This window comes from Euprymna scolopes, chromosome 35 (assembly GCF_053919585.1).
Source record: "Euprymna scolopes isolate OS-2025 chromosome 35, ASM5391958v1, whole genome shotgun sequence".
NCBI classification, from domain to species: Eukaryota; Metazoa; Mollusca; class Cephalopoda; order Sepiida; family Sepiolidae; genus Euprymna; species Euprymna scolopes.
The window spans coordinates 58477894-58501037 of record NC_136516.1 but is presented as its reverse complement, the minus strand read 5'-3'; the positions used below and the strand labels follow the sequence as shown (position 1 = coordinate 58501037).

Genomic DNA, 23144 nt, shown 5'->3' with positions numbered 1-23144 from the left:
TGAGGTCCATTTAAAAATGGACATGATGATTGCAGAAGGAATTGAAAAGAAAATTTGTTAATTCTGACAACACAACAAAACAATTGAAAAACTAATATGAAGGCCTTAAAGCAGAAGAATTCTAGCTTATTTAATCATGTTCGTTTGCATGAAAAAATACATGCACGCCTATAAATAAATATTATTTGTAGGTGATACTAGCACAGCAATAATGTAAATAACCATATGAAAACCTTGGTTTCGAGATAATTTGGCCTGGAAGCAAGAATTTTTGCTATCGTTCTTACCAATTAACTGGCTTATTTAGTATCATCTACAAACAATAAATATTGCTCGTAGAAACGTAATTGAACCCTCTGTTTATTTTTTCCAAACTTATGTGTGTGTTTTAATCATATGTCGTTACATCTAATGAATACTTTATATCCTTTAGATGTTGATCATTCTTTCCAAAATTCCCCAAGTAATGATGGTAAAATAAAATTATCGTATTCAATTAAATATGTTTAAAATATATGTTGGATACATAACTACACATGCACTATCTATCTATCTATCTATCTATATATATATATATATATATATATATATATAATCTCCATGATGTGTGTGTATATGTACAATAGTTGTATGTGTTTTAGTAATTTCAAATTATATATTTGTCTCATTCTCATTATTGCTATGACATGACACAACCATTTTCATTTGGTTTCTGCTTTAAAAATTTTTTTAAAAATTCAAATAAATAAATTAATAACTTAAGTTATTAAATTCGAGAGTTTGCTTTTTTGCACATTTTGCGTTCATCGATTTGAGCCAGCAGCAAAAGTTTGCCATTCCTCAAAATAGTATACAAACCTCTCGCGATTTCAGGCTCTATTTTCTCCCTTTTCTCTCTCATATATCAACTTGTATATGTTATAATGTGTGTATGTGAGTGTGAGCTTCTGCATAACAATATTGCATGCTTAATGGAGTTGGGATTATCTTTGTTTCCTTTCTTTCTCTTTGCTTTATTTATTTACTTTGTTTTTATTATACTTTTTTATTTTTCTCTCTTTTCAAACCATTAAATGGAAGCAGCATTATTATTTATTAACCAAATTTCCTGCATTCTATATAAGTAATCTAAAGGAATTTTAAAATGAGTTTTAAAATTATTAAAATACTAGCAGTCCTGCTTTTTAATATATAGAGAGTAGAATACATTTTTTCCCAGAAATCGTTTTTTTCTTAATTGTTAGCAAAGTATATTTAGGTGCCATACCTTCCATTATATAAGACCAACAAAGAACTTGTCTTTATTTTCATGTGCAATTGCAAATATTTTTTTCTTACAGATGGAAACATTTCTAATATAAAAGATGTTTTATATTGAAGTTCTTAACACAATTAAAAATTGCCCTGAAGTAACGAAAATGGAAATAAAAACTTAAAGCGTACATCTAAAAATTTCCATCGGTAAAAAAAATCTCTAGCCATGTGAAAAACACATAGTTCCTTGTCCTTCTTGTATCTTGAAACATCTTTAAATGAAGGTTTATTTGGCTTCTATTTTTGGCTCTCTACCAATAAAAATGGCTTGAATAGTTTATAATCAATTTTGCCCTAGCTTCACTAGGTGACATCAGCAAATCATCTTGCTTATTGAAATGAACTGAAAATTAAGAAATTCATTTTCTCTCTCTTTTATTTCATTATGATGATAAATTTCTATTCAATTTATCAGATTTAAATTTAAAAACTATCACGGAGGAGATAATAGGCTCATGTAAAAGAATCTGACAACCTAAACTGACTGAGAAAGTTTTTATTTTAGGACTTGTAATTATATCCAATAATTTGTTCCTTAGTAACTATAACTCTTATTATCTTACAATTATAATGTAGCTATACTTATCTAGTGTGGCTTGGAATTTTCGTTTTGTCGGGTTTTTTTCTTTTCTTTTCAAATAAGATTGAGATTTAAATTAAAACTTAATTATTAAAATTATCAACTGAATTAAATTGTTATAAAACTAGAACTAATTTTTTAAAGTAATATTATTTTAATCTAAATATATGCAAAAATTTGTGAGCTTATCCAAAGAATATTTAAAATGGGTTGGACTTATATTGATATGCTATTGCTAATGCAAAAGAAATGTGTAAGCTTAATTTGTATACTTATTTCTAAAACAGTTTCTAATGAAATATTATACTCTGTTATTAATTCATAATTTTTATTGTCCTTATTTCCGATGTGTGTGTATATATATATATATATATACGAGCAAACAGTTAATAAAATATGTTAAAAAACACTTTGAAATGAGTTAAAAACATATTTAATCTGAAAAGGAAACACTAGATAAGTGGATAGTCCTTAATCCGCGGAATTTCGAAGAAATACTTTCCTTCTCATCAGAGGGTAGGAATTAGCAAAATGCGGGATCGGATTTTGCATGCAAAAAGTATTTGATGAAACAACAAGTAAGTCAAAGATCTTACTTGATAGCAAAAAAGTGAAGCAGAGGGAATATAGTGAAAAAAAAAGGTGATTACACGTGAATGTATAGTCTGGTGGAAGATAAATAATCCAGTGACGGTAAAATCCAAATATATAACTTCAAGAAAGTTAATTGAATTTCCATTTGCACAAGTAAAATCCAAGGAAATCCCGTAATTGGAAGATGGTCCAAAACAATCCAAAGGCAGAAATCCATGGAATAATTCACAAAAATGTGTACAAGGGAAAGAAGGAAAAAATTCCAATAATTTTATATAATATATATATATATATATATATGCAATAGTGTGTTAGATTTAATTTATTTTTAAGGGAGATAATTGTAGTTCTTATGTTCTATGTACACATTCATTTATCAGTATTGTATGCTCCCTACTGCCAATGATTTTGGTTTTTCATTTTAAGCATTTGGTTCGTTTGTGTTTGTTTTTCATGAAAATCAAACAACTCCTTAAAATTAACTGATTAAATATATTATTTTTAAGGCATAAATAAGATTATTAAATCTGTTAAATATTGTTGACAATATTTTTAAAAAATTTAAAAATTTCCATCTCTGCTATGGAATTTTCTGAGTAAAAACATTTTGGAACTATATTAAGACTAATTGTTGCCCAAATATTTTTTAGCTATTTGATGTAAATAGCTTCCATAACTTTCAATCTTTTTGAATTTGCTAAAAATCTTTAAAGCCTGTTTAAATGATTTTGTTTTATTCAGTACTTGAACTATTTCTAAATTCCTTTTAAATTTCATATTTTAATTATGTATATATATATATATATATATATATAATCAATTCTTGTTCAGATATTTTTAGTACATTGTTACAAAAAAAAGTTTAATTTCTTTTTGCATTTTTAACAATTTTTTAGTTTATTTAAAATTCGCTTTGTTCTATACCACAGCTGAGATGATTTGCAGATTATTAACAGGAAATAATGATACTTTCACTTTGGTTTTAGTAAATTGATTACCAAATTCTCAATTAGTATAATTTATAAAATGCTACTGCTAAAAACAATAACCTCTCTTATTCTTGTTATTGCTAGATCTCGGGTTTAGTTTTCACTTTAAAGAAAGAAATATTTTAAGTATTTTATTTTTTACAAGTATATCATTTTTCTTTTCTATATGATATAAAGATTAGATTTCAAATACCTTGCGATGTATATGTCAGTTTGTTGCACTTAAAAGTGCGTTTGTCGATAAAACTTTGGTCTTCTGGGTTTGCACCATTTTTGTCCAATCTAGTTTAAACCAAAAGATCAAATCTTTTTCTTTTGACAGACTTTTTAGTTTTAGTTTGTGATTTGCACCTTTTGATTTGTTCATAAATAATGACATGTTCATTGCATCAAAATGTTCATTGCAATATAATCAAATCTTAAGCTAAAATAAAGCTGCTTAATCATTTTTTTAAATATTCTTTTAATATGGAAAAACTACATTGCTTTATATAATAAAATTAACCAAATAACTTATTAAAAAAATCACACATCCTGGTGATATACGTTGATATACAAAATATAAACTAATTTTTAATTTTTTTTTAAATTTAAAGTCTTTTTCTTTTTTTCATGTAAAGTCTCATTTTACTTATGCCCTCTCCTCCATCAATTTTAGGAAGTTCTTTGTATCAAATCAGAACTTTTTTTATGGCCTTAAATCAAAATAAAAATATTTTAATCACTTAATATGAACAATTTGTTTTCACAATTCTGACATGATTACCCATTTTTATTGAAAATTATATCTAATCATGGATCAAGTAATTAACAATTAAAGTACTTTACTTTCATCATATTATTGAGTATTAATCACTTTTGGCATTACCTTTCTATGTGACTTGTTTCCAGAAAAGGCATTACTTAATATTAAAGCCAATATTTTATAACTTTTTCACTAAAATTTTTATTTGTAATCATATGAGTCATATTTATGGATGTGATTTTCTATTTGTTACAACTACTTTGGTTTTTAATATTGAATATCCTCTAACATTCAGTTTAACTTTGTTTTTTTTTCAAAATTATGTTAAAACAAATTTTCACAAAAACAAAATTTCAAAATCTTGATTCTTTCTTGTTTATCACACAGAACTTGTTTGTTCTGTGGTTTTGTTGTCGTTGCTAGCACAGCATTGTGCAGATTTTATTTTTGAGGTAACCACATTACTTTGATCCTTGTTTTTAAAAATTTGTTGAATTGTATTTCTCTGCAGTTACAAGTTTATGTCTCTCTCTTCAATACCCCAGTTATTATTCTTTTATCTTTTTATTACTATAATAGGCCTGGCACCAGTCATGGTTTTAAAGTACTTTCTATACAAGAATTAACTTATTTCTAGAAATACAAATATACAAGTACCAAAAATAACTTTATGCAAAATTAGGAATGTTTTTACATGATATTGTTTTTACATGATTTTGCATGATATTACATTTGTTTAAACTAATTAAAAGTCTAGAAAATCGAATTGTATAATAATAATCAGAAAGCAAGTTGAACAATTTACAAAATCATTCATCAAAGAAATTCCAAACTAAGAACACAATGAATCTAAGGAAAAATTATTGTTTTCATTTTTGTCACTGTTTATGACAATTATGTCTAGTCTGAATTAGGGTACCTAAGTTACTTTACTGCCTGGCCTATTATAGGTATTTGTTAATGCACAATTTGCAGTAGATTCATTCACTCTCTAATTTAAATAGAACCAAGTTTTTAAATATTCAAATATACAACTTTAAATAAGAACAGATATCAAACTTTTATGGTGAAGTGATGCTTTGGTTCATCAGTGTTAATAGAGAAATTAATTTTACTGTTTTACTTTACTGTTCATAGAGAAATTACTTTTGTAATTATAAACATTTTTCTATATAAAAAATGAACAAATCACTAAATATAAAAGAATATATAAAAAGTTCATCAGTAAACTCATTTCTTTATAACAAAAACTTTCAAACAAAATTTCTGTTATGAAAAGAAACAAAATTAGTTGATGAGATTTTAACTTTTACATTTTGTAGTTTAACTTTCCATTTTATTTTTTCATATATCTTGTTGCATTTTATCCTTAAATCTATCTTATATATGTTTTTTACATATATGTAATATACACCCCCCTCCCCTCCATCCCACTGCTTCTTACAGACACGCCTTAGAAATGCATTCCTTCTCATTAGACATGTTACCATTGAGTTTTTATTCTTTGGCATGTGTGACATTGGCCAAATAACCCTAACCTGTCACTTTATTTAGTTGTATTGTTCACGATTGTTGTCCTGCTATACTTGTACCATTTTTTATCAATTTAAAAATGCCTTTTATACATAAATCTATTATCCGGGCATTTAATTATTTTATTAAAGATAATCCTTATGATCCAGTGATAATCCAGTGATCTACTGTCTTTAAACAAAAACACTTTTAATTCTTTTGGTGAGACAGTAAAAAAAAAGTTAATATTCTTGCTGATTATTATTCATTATATATTTCAATTATTTGGCAGATTATTTTTTATGCCCCCTTTCCTGCTTCATAACAATGCTTTGTTTAATTTTCTGGCCTGTCCATTTTTTGTCAATAATAATGCTCATTGTGAAACCAAAAATTTGCACTATACATAGAATTTTGCAGATTATTAAAAAAAATCTGACACTAGAATTGGCAAGCATTACAAGATAAGATCAAATACTCCCACAAATACTCTAGGGCCATACTTTATTTTAAAATCCTCATATTGGTTGTTAGACACAATATTTCATCTCCTGAACAGTCTGGTATAACGATGACAATTCAAATTCTTTATCTCATAAATTCTAAAAAGGGAATTGAATTTAAACATTGTACTCAAAACATTTTTAGTACATAATCAGAGCATTTATTTCACTAATAAATGCATCAATATTTCAGATCTTTGATTGTTTGCAAAGAATATTTACATACTACTGACACGATTTGGCCATGACTTTATTAACATAAGTCTCTTTCTGTTCCATTAGTAAATATGAAGTCTCCAGAAGAAATGGCAGAATTAAACAAAATATTGGACATTTGTTATCAAATTCTCAAATATTTTTCAAATACATATTTAATATTAATAACAAATAGGTCAGCAAAATAATTAATCTGGAGCAAAAAACTAGATCTGACATCCTAAACATTTTTGTTTTTTAAGGGAAGTGGTGTTTGATCAACACTGCTGGGGAGCCATAATATAAAATGCTGCTTTGTTTTTAAATCCCTGAAAGAGATTTTTATGGTAAATAACTAATGATCCCAAAAATAATATTAGGACTAGAGTGAATTTTTGGAATCAAACTAATGCAGTGATTACAGGAGATTGACTTACAAGCAAAATAGTTGCCAACAAAGAACTTGGGATTTATTTTTTATTTTTTTTTATAGTTTTAAAGGTTGAAAAACTCCTATGATGATAGATGTGTGTGTGTTATCCACACACACTGTTTCGCTGTATCACAGCTCTTCAGTATGACTGGCAAGTGCTTCGAGCTGAGATCGAAACTTAACTCACTACTCCTATCCATTGAGCTACCAATCTCTCATGTGTAAGCAAAATTACAATGTTTATATAAACTCTGCTAATTGCTGAGAGTTATTTACGAAGAGGTTTCCATTTTTGCTGATAGCAAGTGGTTGATTTCACTAGTTTATTCCAAGAAGAGTGTGGGTGCATTCTCCTAGGATCAGTTTAAAGTTAAGTGAAGTTGTATCTAGTTAGCACTTAGATGGGTGCCTATTTGTGATTATTAAGTGTTGTAAGCAAACATTCTTCCAGCCAGGTGTATAAATGGATATCAGTATTGCTGGGAAGTACAACCATTCGTTTGCTCATTCACGTCAGAGTTATGTCTAGTGCACTTGTCTGATTGGCTTTCAGGCTTGAAAAAGAACATTACGCTATTTATAGACTTGCCTTGTCCAATATTTTTTCTTTGCTCAGTGCTTTGCTTAACTCATCAACACTGATTTTTATTTTGTTTCTCTTGTTGCTTTTTTATTGTTTCATCCATTTTTTATTCTTGTGTAATAATTATAAAATATTTGATAACATGAATTAAATCATTTTTTGCTTGTTTTAAATTATATATTAATGCTGATTCGGTAATAGCAGCAGTAATTTTTTCTACAGAATGTGTGTTATTTAATCTTTGTTTAGGCAGACATTAAAACAACTATTTTTAATTCAACAAAATGTTTAAGACATTTTTAACAAAAAAGGGAGAAAAAGCAAGCATGACAAACTGATAGGAATAAAAAGAAATTAACACATGTCACGATTTGATTCAATATTTTGCCCTTAATCAGGGCTTTATCATGTGTCTTCTTTTTGTTCATATTAATTTGTCTTTTTTTCCTCCCGTTTCTCTCCTTTAAATATCTCTCTCTCACACACACAATAATATAAAGAGTTTCTTTATTATCTCATGTTTTTATTATTGAAAAGACAAATGTATCTAGATTTGTTTTTTTTTGTCTTGAATTCTATATAATGGAAATTAAATTTGATTGTTACTTACAAAGAACATTATTTTAATGAACTAATTTTTGAATGATCATTTTTACAAATTATGTTGAACAGCCTAGACAGAAAAAAAGACTCTGAAGAAATACATCTGTTTCAGAAATCCTATATAAATGTGCAAGTCTCCTCAGATATACTGAAATGGCATCATAAGATCACATTTCTCCCTAAAAATATCCATGAATACATCCAAATGCGTGTTGTGCATGAGTTTCTTTTTAAATTGCTTTGTCATCTTGATCTATTAATAAGTTTATCTGTCAACTTATAACAAAATGTTACTTGTTTTTTAAAGCTAAATAAAAAAAAAATGTTATCAAAGTATTGAATGTTTTTCTTTCAATAAGCCATTAATATTCCTCAAGTTTTGAACTGAAAAGGGAAATTATCACTTTGGGCTTCTTTTTAGTAAGCTTTAAAATTTCTAAAAGTATGGTAATTTGTTGTGGAGGGTGTGAAGAATATGATGGGCAATAATTTCCCAGGCATATAATTAAAGGGTATTTTTTGGCAATTTGATATGAGTTATAATGAAGCATGACAGATCATGCATAAACCATTTTCGAACCTATAATAATTTAGCAATCTTGCTCAATTCATTAAAAATGGTGGTATCGCTCACATTGACACCTAGTCTTTCAACAACAACTTCTAATTTAACCCTTAATCTTGTCTTTCCCTTGATACATTCATTATATGTACAACCATCTTTAGGTACAAACCATCTTCTGCATGTTTTGGGGGTTTTTTCCCCCATTCTCTATGCTATCACTATAATTGTTTTGGATTGATTTTTTTGCTGCACAATTCTGCTATTGAAATTCAAGAATTGCATGAGGAATGTATTCTTTGCTTGGAATAATACAACAGCTTCAAATTGATATCAAAATTAACTAAATTCGAAATACATTAGTCATCTTGATATATTTTAAATATAAATGACAAGTTAGACATTAAATCTTATTAGAAAAAAATTAATAAAAATGAACTTTTGTTGCAAGCTGATAACTACCCTGTTTAAGAATTACAAATTATTACATTTTCTCATTTGTTTGTATCAACTGTTTTTTGTTTCTAAATTATCTATTTAATTTTTTACTTGTTTCTTTCTTAGTCCGTACGTTATTCTTTAAAAAAAGCCAAATACAATTTTTGAAGGCTAAATTCACAAAATATGGCTTTAAAAAAGCCAATCTGGTAACCCCAGACAAGACTATAAGTGACTTCCCTTTAACATTTTTAAACCTTATTATAATAACTAACATGGATACCCGGCACTGCCTGGGTTGACATGAAGTTAGGTTTGAACACACTTGCTATACTAATAATATTGAGCACTTTCATCAATACTCCAACAACAATTTTAGATATAAGAGAATGGATAAAAACACGAAAATGTAATCACCCAAAAAAAGAAGTATGTGACAATTTCTCCACCAGATATTTTGGCAGAAGGGATACGAAGAGGAGGAGCTATTCTCCAGATATTGAGCCCTTTTTGTTGCTTGTGCGCTGAACCCCCCCCCCCCCCAAATGAATCAAAACAACTTTTCTTTCAATCAAAATAGCAGGGAGTGCCCGTGCAACTACAAAAAAATAAATAAAAATTATAAATGATCCCATGGCGGCCAGGCTAGAACTTGAAACGTGAAAGAGGGGAAGAGTTTATGGGCAAATGCATTTGCTTACATGGTCACAAGTGCTTATGGCATCATGAGGTTGCAAAATAAGCTTTTTAAACATGCGAAAACAGCGCCATGAACAAGGACCCCCCCCCCAAAAAAAAAAAAAAAGAAGTGGTCCAGTTGACCCCTACAGAATTAATCTTTTTTTCTAATTTTCACATATTATGCATCTGGGGCATTTCTCTTTCAGATGGTACCGGTTCCAACCTGGTGGGATGCAGATAACAAAAGTTTTTAGCAGACATACAAACACACAGAGGAAATTTTCCTTTATATAATAGACTAGCAGGTGTACCTGACGTTGCCCGGGTGTTAGCAGACAGGCAGGCTTGAACCTGTGACGAGAAGGTGGAAAAAGAAAGTGAAAGAAAATGTGACATTTTACTGCTATGCTTATGAAGCCATAGGAAGTGAAAAGCATTCAAATTTAGCGATATCAATCAAAAAGTTGACTTGCTAAGTGAATGAGTTCACACAAGTGCAGAAATGAACATTGACTGAAAATCAGTTCAGCTTTCCATCATTTCATTTATTTGTTTGTTTCCCCACAATGTTGGGGAAACTAAGTTCCCCCAAAAAAGGGGAACTCGGCAATTATCTGACATGATCAAATCTAATTGCTTTCATGACGTCCTGGCACGAAAGGCCACTGACGCCTTTGCATCAGTGAGTTTTGCTTTATTTATATGGAAAAGACCAACAAACACGCAAGAGGATGGAATAGCGTGAATTTTATAAAAGTCAATCAAAATAGATATAGACACGACATCCGTTTGCAAATCGTAGATATTATGATCTAGGGAGCATATAAAAAGTTGCAAAACATAGTAACTCTCTGGAGAAGCCCTCCCTTGAAAAAGTCTTTGCTTGACATACAAAAACGCACGCCACTTTTGCCTTTTATATAGATAATACATGATCATTGTTTTAATGGTGTGAGAAAGGAACTCGTAATTTCAATGTGTAGCAATTCCTCAACGAAGAAAGAAGTCAGGGAAATGTTATGTAAAAAAGGGAACATTCGAAAGAATCAGGGAAAAATAAAACATTTTCTGTCAAGAGGTGCTGGACTGAAGGAGTAAATTAAAGATTATCTTTTTACACTGTAATTTTATTATTTATATTGAACTATGTAGCACAATATTGCTTTTTGTATTTATTAGTACTTATTAATTTATTTCATTTAGGTGAGTTCTATATTTAAAATACAGCGGACACTATGTTTATAGCAATGTTAATAAATTCATATTTCTGCGTGTTATTTTTTCTGTCTAAAAAAATATTTTTGTGCTATTCAGAAAAATATCGGTTTTATCAAAACATTTGTTACTGGCCAACGTTTTTTTTTTTTTTTTTTTTTTTTTTAAACAGGGTTGTTTTGATCTAAACAACCCTGTTGACCACGGGAACAGATGAATTGATAAGTGTGTTAAGTTAACCTTTATAAACCGAAATTAGCAGGTGCGAGAACGTTAAGTTGCGTGATGTTTGACCTAGTTTTGCGCTGGAAGCCAGTTTCTGTTTTTCCCGCTATGCGGCGATCTCGAAAATAGCTTGTAAAAGTCGGGTAAATTAAAGATAGCTGTGACCCGAGTTCCTTAGTCCTAGATATTATTATTTAGACAGCATATAAAAAGTTTTAAGGAGTGAGCCAACCGAGAATGACGGCCAAAAAAACCTTTTGTAGACATGCAAAAAAAGCGAACACGCACACATACATACATACACACATTTTCGCTTTTATATATATATATATAGATTAATTAATTTAAACAGGCATATTAAACCATATTAATATTCAAAATAGTATAAAAGAAAACAATATATAAACGTTTTGGGTTTTTTTACTTAGTTTCTATTTTATATGAATGCAGGTCTTTAATTGAATGAAAAAAAAAAGAGATAATTTGAAATGTGATTGTAATTTGGTATTTGCTTCACGAGTTTGGCTGTTTAGTTTAGAGGGTAACGTGTCCTTCATCATGGACATAAGTTTATTTCCATGAAAACACTTGCATTGCATTCTTTATTATTTGTCTCTGCAGATCTTAATGATCTTGTTCATTAAGCAATGTTGTTTCAAAGTGAGTTCTTGATAATGTTCTTTGTAAATACACATGCATAAAACTTCATACTTTGTTTATAAATGCAATTTCAATTTTTCTTTTGTACTTCATTATTTTTATTTTATATTTAGGTTTAAGAAGCAAAAGATAAACATAGTGCATAATCCTTTACACATTTCAACTTATTCAAATGTCAGATATATTCTGATTGTCATGTCTATAATTGGATAACTGATTATTAATTTTCATATTTTTTTTATTTAGTTTTGTGTATCTTCTATAAATTGTATTCATTTTTATTTTAATTTATTCATTGAAATTAAAATAAAAGATAATTAAATTTAGTGTGAAAATCTTTTTTGAACAATAAAAATCTGTATGTTAAAGATATGATCTAATATCTGAATGGGTTGAAATTATAAAAATGATCACATTTTTTTAAATATTTTTATTGTGGACATTTTGTCAAGTATTATCATAAAAAAAATCTTTTTATTTTATCTTTTAAAAAATGTTTGACACTTCTGAAATCTTTTTAAAAACATATACAATCATTTTGATAGGTTATAGCTATGTTAACTAAATGAACATTAATTGGATCAATAATGAACAAATAGAAAATATTTTATAAGAAAAAACTTCCAATGAATTTGATCAGTATAAGTTCTAACTAAAGGAAATGGTGCATTTTCCTTAAGTAATGCAGTAAACATGGACATGGATTTCTCCTACTTTTTAACTAATCTATATATATATTTAAATAATTCTTACCTTGAAGAATCAGGATATAAACTAAAAATTAAATTTTAAGTATAATGTAATCAAAGAATTAAAAAAAAAAAAGATGTTATGATCTTGGAAATGTCAATTAAATTTCAGAATTCACTTCAACTTCATCTTGATGCTAAGATTTTAGTAATTAGTTGAATCGGTCACTCTGCTATATATGATGAAAGAAATCTTTATAACTGAAGATAAAATATTCTGTATGTTTACATAAAGATGAAAATACTGTTTGTTTTAAATAATTTTGAAGATTTTTACCATTGGCTGCATTTGTACATAAATATATGAAAATTCTCTCCAAATATATTTTATGAATATTTTGTACTATCTGACTCAGAATCGAATTTCTAATTCTCAGTTGTTTTGTTCAAGACACCTAAATATTGCTTTAATAGGGAAAGAATGATAAGATTTCCTGAATGGAAGCACTTGTTTTTATAAATTAAATAAAAGTGGTTCAATTTGAAAATCCTCCATTTAGCTGAAAAAGAGAGCAAGACGATCCAACTAAGAATATATACACATCCACACATTATAATGCTTAATCTTAGAAATTTAAACAACTTCAACATAACTATTTAAAGAGTTACTCTTGGAATTATTTTCAAAAAAGCTTTAAAGATAAAATGTAATCATATGATGTGAATAAAAGTAAAGAATGCAACTATGAAATTCTAATAAATAATCCTTTAACATTTTTAACTAACAAACAATTCTTATGAATTAAAAAAAAATTAATTTTAAATTCAAGATTTGTCTGAAAATTATAGATATCAGCCATTTTTAATGTTCTTTATAATATCCAAAAGCAATCTTTATTTTTATTATGTCATAACATTTAACTTTATAAGCTTTTTAAAAAATATAAAAAAACAAAAAGGATGGTGAATTCATGTTTGTAAAATTGTCTCCTGAGAAAATATTTCTTCAAACTGACATCTGTGGATGTGAAAAAATTATTTGTAATTTTGTAATTAATGTAATTGACATGAATACATTTTTAATGCCAAAATCTTGTTCATTTTTAGTATTCTAAACTACTAGAAAAGAGGTCTCACATCAGCCATTGCCAGCAATTTCTTACTGATGGCTATAGCTTTCATTTTCATTTCATGATCTTTGTTGTAACAAGGTTTATACCAAAAAAAATCTCATCAGAAATGTCCATATATTTTACATAAACAAAGTCCTCCTTGAAGTTGAAGTTGTACTTCTATATATAGTTGTGTTTCCATAAGACATGGACTAACAGACACCTTTTTAATTATTTTATTTCTCAACTAGCATTTCAGCCCAGCATTGCCCGGGTGTTTGGAGGTGTATGTTGAGCAAAAAAAACTTTCACCCCTATTATGACCCCTTAACATTTATTGTTTTGGACTCACATCAAGTTATTAAGTTAGATCCATGTCCAAGGAACCTATATCTAAAATTTCAAGTATTTAGACCCAAAATTGTCAGAGGAGTTTGGTAGAGTTCTCATTGGTCAAATCGTTGAACTTTGACCCCTTAACAGCCAAATTTCTATCTGAAAACGGATTACAAAGATTTTCCCAAATCTCAGTACCCTGTATATCAAATTTCGAGTCTGTAGACTGAAAATTGAGTTATTGTGTAGGAAAATGTACACACACACACACACACACGTTCATTTTTATATATATATATATATATATATATATATATATATATATATATATATATATATATATATATATATATATAGATTAAACCTGTTACCCAAATTAAAACTGAAATCATTGATTTTCCACATGCCATAATTTTAACATTTCCATTTCAAGATTTTGTTTGTATGAATTCTCATGTCAATAAGAAATGCCATTCTTATTTAGTTCATCCTTATGTTTAATGGTTGTGTGTCTTTGTTGAATTTATCTTGAAAGATAATCTTTGCATGGAACAATTTTATTAACATAAATTCACTTTTCTCAACTATTTAAAAACTTTAGCTTTTTCAATAGCTGATAAAAGCTGATTAATTTCTTGTAAATTGTTTGTCAGGATCTTTTTTCAACCTGTATTTATCATCAAATGAGTAAAATTTGAATTTCAGTGAAACAGCATTCAATGAGATTCTTTAATGGTTCAGGAAAGAAAAAATCAAATTCCTTCTCTTTACACAGGTGGTTGACAGCAAATGTAAATTATCTTAAAAACTTTCAAATGAAAAAATGAGTAACTCTATTGTCAACAGGAAATGAAAAAGTGAATAAAGTAACACCTTTCATCATATTTGCATAGATGCAGTCATTTTAATTTGCAATGGAATATCCTGGTTTCAGAGGTTAGTCAACATTTGCTCAATGGTCATGATTGTACTGATCACAACACAGATGACAGCTTTCAAATTTTCTATTATCTTTCCATTTAAAGTTTGGTAGGCGATTTACATTTCCTTTTGAACATTTATTCTTTAAAAGGAAGGAATTTGATTATTTTTTTAAATATTTTTTTATGAATATTGTAAAGATTCCATCAGGTATATAATATGATTATATTCAATTTCATTTAGATTCTAACATTACTCCACTGCTGAATATTGGTTGAAAGAAAGTCTTAAAACACAATTTACTAAAATAAAACCTGTTATTTAAACTATTAATAAAATAGTTTCTTTTTGTTCATGGAAAATTGTTAAATTTATTTTAACCATTGCTAGAAACAATTATAACTTAAACCAATATTTGCCCTTCTCATTTGTTTTTGTCATTTTTTTTTTCTGATTCAATGTTGCTTTTTAAAAATTATTCTGCCACAAAGAAATGCTACAGTTACAAAAGTTTAATTTTTGTTATAATTGTTATGTCTGTTTTATTTTTTATATGCGTGTGTGTAAACACTTTCATATTGTTGAACATATTACATTTTCTGCATGTTACTTTGTCAAATTTTTGTTAATTAAAAAAATGCTGGTTAGAAAATAGCTGTTGTAGAAGAATGCACTACTATACATTTGCATTCACAATGATATTGTTCTGCGGACAGCCTTGTAAATTATTAACCATCTAGTTCTTGTTTATGACGATAATGGTAACACAGATGATGACACAGACTCGGTGGAAGCCTCTGGTGATACTCCTCCCTCACACCAACACAAGATGCCACATGTGGAAATGGTGCAGCCAGCCAAGACACAGCAAGAGATTGAGCAAGAGGGTAAAGTTGAAAAATGGGGTAAGCTACATGTAATAACCTTTTCTCTTCTACTTTTCTTTTGTTTCATTTTTTTTTTAAATCTTTTTTAGTCTTTAATTTTAGTAAAAGAAAATATTGGGCATCTATATAAATGGAACACTTCAGAGATTTGTCAAATCATTTGAATGACTTGAAGTTTAATCATTTTTTGTTCTCCAATAATTTGACTTGATTATAAAAATTTGCAAACATGTTCAACATTCACCATATTTGTTTAAAAGAAAATTTATCCATGTTAAATGTAATATTTTTAATTTGACTTCAATGCTAGTTTTTATGTGCTTGGTAAATTAATTAATCAATTCATCTACTTTGGTAGCAATATCTCATTTACTGAAAATGATATCAGTATACACATAAAGTATGTACAGGCAACACAGATCTAATGTGTGTGAATGAAGCAATGATTTGACATTTAATTTATTGTTTATAAACAACTTTTTAATAATTTAAACTTGAAATATTTTTAATGCATATCTAGTGTTTTCTACAAACATTTATCCTTGAAACTATGTCTCCATCTTTTCTGAACACTATTCCAATCGATTATTATACCAGTAGTGACAATGCTTTATTGGCATATGATATAAAATATAGTTTTTAATAAGTGATGCAAACAAAGGCATTTTCTTTGAGAAAGGAAACAAATAGCAAGAAACCAGCAGAAGGAAGGAAGAGAAAAGCTGGGGGGGGGGGGGGGCTAGTTTAGAGCATTGAGAATATATGTAGATCAGCCATTAGATTATCAAACTCTGATAGTGTTCAGGAGATTTGAAAAAAAATGTACCAGGTTACTAGTTTCCTCCATAATTAAAAATGTCAGCCATTACTTTATTTGCTATCTGCTTTAATTTATTAAGAGATCCAAATTTGATTTTCCTTTCTTCTTTTTAGTGAAAGATCTGACGGAAGATGAGAAGAAACAAATCCTTATTTCTGAAGATTTCCAAAGTTTTTTCAGTCGATCAACTCGCATTGTGGAACGTGTTCTTGCAGAAAATAAAGAAGATATGTATGTTGATTATGCCGGCGGTGATACTGAAGGAAAAGATGAGTCAGTATCATTTTTTAAAAAAATTTTTTCCTAATTAATATTGCTTTTGATGATGAAAGAAAAATACAAGCCCTATTTTTTTAAAATTAACTCTACCATAATGTATTTTGTTTATTTTTTGTAAACAAGTCAGACATTTTAATCTTTTGAGAATAGTACAAAAACAGAATGAATTAATAACACTTCAGATTTGAATTGAATTTGGAAACCTCAAAACTTCAATTTACTTTATTTGTATAGTTTTCAAATTTAATATTCTTAAATAATTTAGTATTTATAATAAAAATGTTTGGTTTATAGTTCTATTTGAAGAAATTTATTTTCAAATCAGCTTCAACTATGTGCTTATATTTAAATTATTTCTTCATTTAATGTTTTTGAAAGCAAAATTTATTTATCAAACATAAAGAATTAACGTTTTAATTAAATTAAAAGTATGCCTTACAATAGTTGTTTAGGGAAAATTGAAAAAAGGGTTAATTTTTTAATAAACTTTTTAATAAATTTTATTTACTAAAATTAGGATAAATATTCGCAAGTAGTGGATTTATTTTCATGAGTTCTGAAAATGCAATTGATTTATTTTAATGGGGTTTTAAAATGCAATTGATTTTTTTTTTGATGAGGTTTAGAAGTGTCAAGGTTTTTTATGATAGCATGCACCTGAGAAGGGGGTGATTTTCAGATAGTCTAGTGTGGCGTCTGTCCGCAAAGGAAAGTCAGGGAGGGGGTGGTTAGCAGGGTCTAATGTGGAGTTGGAGGCAAACTGACTGGCGAGCATATTAACCTTCTTGGTTGCTGTGCAAACAACCTCATGGTTGTTGGATAGTGAGGGGAATTGTTGATTACCCATTCTTTACTACACTGTTGTAGATTTTCCAAAAATAACGAGTTCCTAATTTCTATGCTTCAATGCGTTTTTTGGTGATTTCAGTGAATTCTCTCTTAGCTGTCGCTATTTCTTTCGTACACTTCTAGCTTCTATAAACTTCTGTCTGTTTGAACTGGACTTATGTTAAATCTACAGTACGCACGTGCCTTTGAGCAATGGCAGCTGCACAAGTAGAAAAAAACCATCGGAGAGAGTGGGGGCTTGTTATAAAATTTCTGCGTGGGAACATGTGCTTCAATTGCCGTTTTGAACCATTCAGTGATCTCATTTGCACACTGTTCAGCAGGAAGAGAAAAGCTATTTCCCCATGGGGCATCTCTGATGAGATCCCTGATCCAGTCAGCTTTTTTATAAAATCTCGTTTTAAGCAATGGCTCTTCAGTTTTGGGTCTAGAGTTTAGGGTGATTTCAACCATTATCACTGCATGATCAGCGTTCCTGTGGGCATTTGTTATACAACCATTGAGAACTGTGGTCAGAAACAGATCTAGAAGTGATGCGTGTTGTTTTTGCTGGTCAGGGAAACTGGTTGGAAACATAATCATCTGTGATAGGAATGAGATATAGAGAAGTTATGTGTTGTGCTACCAGCTGCGTCTGTGTAAGTAGAGAATCCAATCCAGTTGCTGTGGTGGACATTGAAGTTACCAAATGCATGTACTTGTGTGCTAGTATCGAGGGAGAGTGCTGCATCTATGCTGTCAGAGACTTTGTTTATTAGGGTGCAGTCCTGGGCCAAGGGAGAACAGTAGAGAAAATAAAAGTAGCTAATGTTATGTTGCATGTTAGGTCTAAAGCACATAAAGGTTTGATTGTCCGATTCTAGTTTTATTTCTCTAGTCAAAGAGAGGGTGTTTCGAATATAGACTCCAAGTCCGTGTATATGTCTGTCAGTCCTTATGGCAGAATGGGAGATATCCAGGCATGTTAATGTAGTTAGAGGGTATGTATATTATGTATAAAAAACATTTGTGCAAATACAAATGCAAATAAACCAAATACAATAAATACTTAACTTTTCACTAGGGTAGGTGAACACAAGCTGCAGATTCAAGTCTCTTTGTATTTATTGTAAATTAGTTTTGTTTATTGTAAATTGGTTTAGATGAGTTTTTATTGTTTTTGTATTTATTGTAAATTCCGTTTAGATGAGTTTTTATTGTTTTTGTATTTATTGTAAATTAGGCCACGTTTAGATGAGTGTTTCTGATGAGTTTTTGTTTTCATAAAGATTCAGCCATTTTTTTTCTGTCAGTTCAGAAGTTCATGTTTGGCTTACAGTTAAACTAATTGTAGCAGCCTGAGTCAACTTTCTCAAAATAACTGGGATGTCTATCCAGAAGTCCCTGCATGGCATTCTCTAACAAGTAAACTTGTAAAACTTTTGCATTATTTTCCACTCTACTTTCAGAGACCAACTTGCAGGAGAACGGTTGAAATTAACTAGACAATTTTTTGATGAGAGGTGGTCAAAACACCGAACAATAACCAGCTTAGACTGGTCAACACAGGTCAGTTAATCCCTCTTCACAAAGTCAGCACTTTTCTGAAAGTGTTAATTAATATTTGGGTAGATCTCTTTTTAACTGTCTCTTCAATATCCCAAGTAAAAAAATAAAGGAAAAAAAAAAAAAACTTCAACAAAAACGGCCCTCTCGACCGGTTCTACGCATGTATCAGATGATGTCATGACCTGATTTACTTTAAATAGTTGGAAAACTGAACAAATTTCATGTACGTCACATTAGCTCAGTTGATTAGCGCGTTGGTTCATTATCTAAACGTTTTGGGTTCGAATCGTGGTGTGAGATGTCTTTCTTTTTTTTTTTTTCTCGATTTTTTTTAAATTTAACTATTAAACCAATGTTATTTAAACCATTTTTCACATAACCTTCGTTTTTCTGTTTTTTTTTTTTTTTTATTTCGCTTATCCACCCCCGACCACACACCCCAAAACACCCGGGTACCCACCGATTTTTTAAATTTTAATATCGAAACAGGCTTATTTAAGCCATTTTTCACAGGTTCGTTTTTCTGTTTTCATTGTTCGTTTACCTTACGTTAGTTTTTTTGTGTGTTTTTTTTTTCTCTCGATATTTTAATGATCCCCCCCCCCTTCCCGCTTAATTAAAATGTTGTTTTCTTTTTTACTTTGCTTATAACAAACAAACCTACGTCGTTGTCGTAACGCTCGACGACTTCCGGGTGCGCACCTGTCAATTTCGTTCTTACTTAAATAAATTCAAACATCTTTCACTAACTCTAACTCATTCTGGCTGGCCAATTTTATTTTCAAACTTCGCTTCAGGGCTTCCGGTTCAAGTGTAGTTAAACGCAACTTCATTTTCTTTTCTTTTTTTTTGTGGCTTGGGCAATGCCAAGTAGCCCTGCTAGTTGTCATAAGTTCAAAATCTGACATACACATATTGTAATCTTTCAGCATCCAGAACTTTTGGTGGCATCTTACAATGTCAATGAAGATTCACCACATGATCCAGATGGAGTGGCATTAGTATGGAACACTAAATTTAAAAAAGACACTCCAGAATTTATTTTTCATTGTCAGGTTTGTTGCATTATTGATTTGCTACTTTTACCACACCTTTGTTTTTTAAATCCTCTGAGTGACTGGATCGTATGACACTTATTCGCTTTACTATAACTTTTTTCTCGTAAAATAACCAATTGATTTGGAGAACACAAATCTAACATTTATATGAATTTACGTTTACATCGCTAAATCAGCTTCAGTTTATCTTAATGAATTTAACGTTAATTAAAACATGTTTTATGTAATAATCCTGGAATAATAATTTAAAATCTATCGATTGGCATAAACCTTGTTGGTGTTTCAGTGAGTTTCAGTAGCCATTTTACAAAGATTTTTTTTTCTTGAGTTGTAAATCTTGTCACATAATTTTGTTTTATTCCGTTTCACTTAATGCTGCTTCTCTTAGGAAATGACTTACTAAAAACATATCCATATTATTTCTTGGCTTAAAATGTATTTGTGGCATTTTCTTTTTTGTTTTCTAGTCAGCAGTGATGTCCAGCTGTTTTGCCAATTTCCACCCCAATTTAGTGGTCGGTGGTACTTATTCTGGACAAATTGTCCTTTGGGATAATAGGGTTAACAAAAGAACTCCTGTGCAACGTACACCTCTCTCTGCTGCCGCACACACTGTAAGTGAACTATTTCTTTATTTCAGTATTTAGTAAAGTTTTATTTTTGTCTGAATATTTGGTGTAGGTAGGCATATTTTATCTGCATTCTTAATATTTGCATTTCTATATTTTTGACAAAACAGTCAAAATATTAACTTCTAAGACTGTTTCCATTTTTTTTAGGGAAACAACTTAAATTTAGAAGCAAAGTTTCTTAAAAAAAAATATTGTTATTGAAGATCTCCCAATATTTTTGATGCAATCTTTTCTATTGAAATCACTCAATCTATATATATAAAAATGTAATTCTTGGTTCGTTCAAAGTTTATGCAACCATATTTCTACATTACCAATTTATTTGAAATTTTCAGACAACCCATCTTTAGAGTCGAGGGATGTTTTTATGTTATTAAAATAAATCTACCTCGCCAATTATTAAAATATTAAATAAAATATTTTTTCGTAAGCCGTTAGTGTGAACCTGTTTTGTTGATAGAACTGAACTTCCGGTTCGATTCATTTCACACCCACGAATTGATGAAACGAACTAGAAGATTTCATTTTCTGTTTACTCGATAAGTAAAAAAAAACAAAAAAAAACATAATTCATTTGTTTATCTTCCAAATTTTTTAATTTAAAAATTTTTTCTTTATTATATCAAGCAAAAAAAAAGAAGTTTGTCGCTTGCTTTTTGAGTCAGTCGTTTTTTTGTTTTGTTTTTTTTCGTTTGTTTTATTTTTTGATATAAGAAAATATGAATTTTTTTTTATTATTAACACTATAAATTGTTTGGTAAAAGTACAGTTTTTTTTTTTTCGAATAAATTTTACGGATTGGTAACTTGCTTAAATAATATTTGGTGCTAATGCAGAGAGTGGTCCGCGCTATTTTTTGAAATCGTATTTCCAGGTTTAATTAAAGTTTTATATGTTTTTTTTATTCATTTGTAAGGTTAAAATACAGATTAGGTACAAAACACCCTCCCCTCCCCATGTTAAGAATGGCTTTTTAAATAATGTTATTATTTCAGCACAGATCACTCTCTGCATGAGTACCGTACTTTCACCTAACAATTTAATAAACAAAACATGGTACTTATGCAGAGAAAGTACCGTGCTAAAATAATGTTATTTAGAAAGCCATTCTTAACATGGGTAGGGCGTTTTGTAACTATTCTATACTTTCACTTTACAATTTAATAAACAAAAGATGGTACTTATGCAGAGATAATGCTATTAAGAAAGCCATTCTTAACATGGGAAAGGGAGGGTGTTCTGTAACTATTTTATACTTTCACCTAACAATTTAATAAACAAAAGATAGTACTACCGTTATTTAGAAAGCTATTCTTAACATGGGGAGGGAGTTTTGCATCTATTCTATACTTTCACCTAACAGTTTAATAAATAAAAATAGATAGTACATGTGCATAGAAAATACCGTGCTGAAATAATGTTAGTTAGAAAGACATTCTTAACATGGGGATGGTATTTTGTAACTATTCTGTTCTTTCACCTAACAATTTAAAAACAAAACATGGTACTTATGCAGAGAAGCTACCCTGATGAAATAATGACATTATTTAGAAAGCCATTCTTAACACGGGAATAGGGGTGTTTTGTAACTATTCTGGACTTTCACCTAACAATTTAATAAACAAAAGTTAAACTTAAGCAGACAAGGAACAGTACTGAAGCATTAACATTATTTAGAAAGCCATTCTTAACATGGGGAGGGAGGATGTTTTCTAACTATTCTGTACTTCGGTGCTAATGCAGAGAGTGATCCACGCTATTTTTTTAAATCGTATTTCCACGTTTAATTAAAGTTTTATGATATGTTTTTTATTCAATTGTAAGGTTAACGTACAGAATAGGTACAAAACCCCCTCCCCATGTTAAGAATAGCTTTTTAAATAATGTTATTATTTCAGCACGGATCACTCTCTGCATGAATACCGATTAACGTTTTGTTCTTTTTTTTGGGGGGGGGGGGTTAAGAAAACCTTTTTTTAACAAAAATTGAAAGTGACGTTTTTTCTTTTTTTTTTTTTTTTTTTACAGAAGTTGTTTTTATATAAGAAAATATGAATGCTTTTAAAGAAATTGGGTACTCGTGCACTTATTGATCCTATGCTGAAATAATAACGTTATTATTTAAAAAGCTGAAATAATAACGTTATTATTTAAAAAGCCATTCTTAACATGGGGAGAAGA

General features: G+C 29.3%; 1 protein-coding gene across 29 annotated transcripts in view; it reads left to right on the top strand.

Annotated features, from left to right (window-relative positions):
* LOC145259864 (cytoplasmic dynein 1 intermediate chain 2-like) overlaps positions 1 to 23144 on the top strand; it is a 227664-nt gene that overhangs the window by 165784 nt on the left and 38736 nt on the right. For 16 of the 29 annotated variants that reach the window (XM_080117738.1, XM_080117724.1, XM_080117735.1 and 13 more), the window contains 5 exons: positions 15631 to 15795; positions 16711 to 16870; positions 19174 to 19273; positions 20203 to 20328; positions 20799 to 20945. In XM_080117738.1, coding sequence (XP_079973864.1) covers positions 15631 to 15795; positions 16711 to 16870; positions 19174 to 19273; positions 20203 to 20328; positions 20799 to 20945 — 698 coding nt within the window. The remainder of the gene's footprint in view (positions 1 to 15630; positions 15796 to 16710; positions 16871 to 19173; positions 19274 to 20202; positions 20329 to 20798; positions 20946 to 23144) is intronic. The other 13 variants (XM_080117741.1, XM_080117730.1, XM_080117740.1 and 10 more) reach the window with 1 other exon arrangement.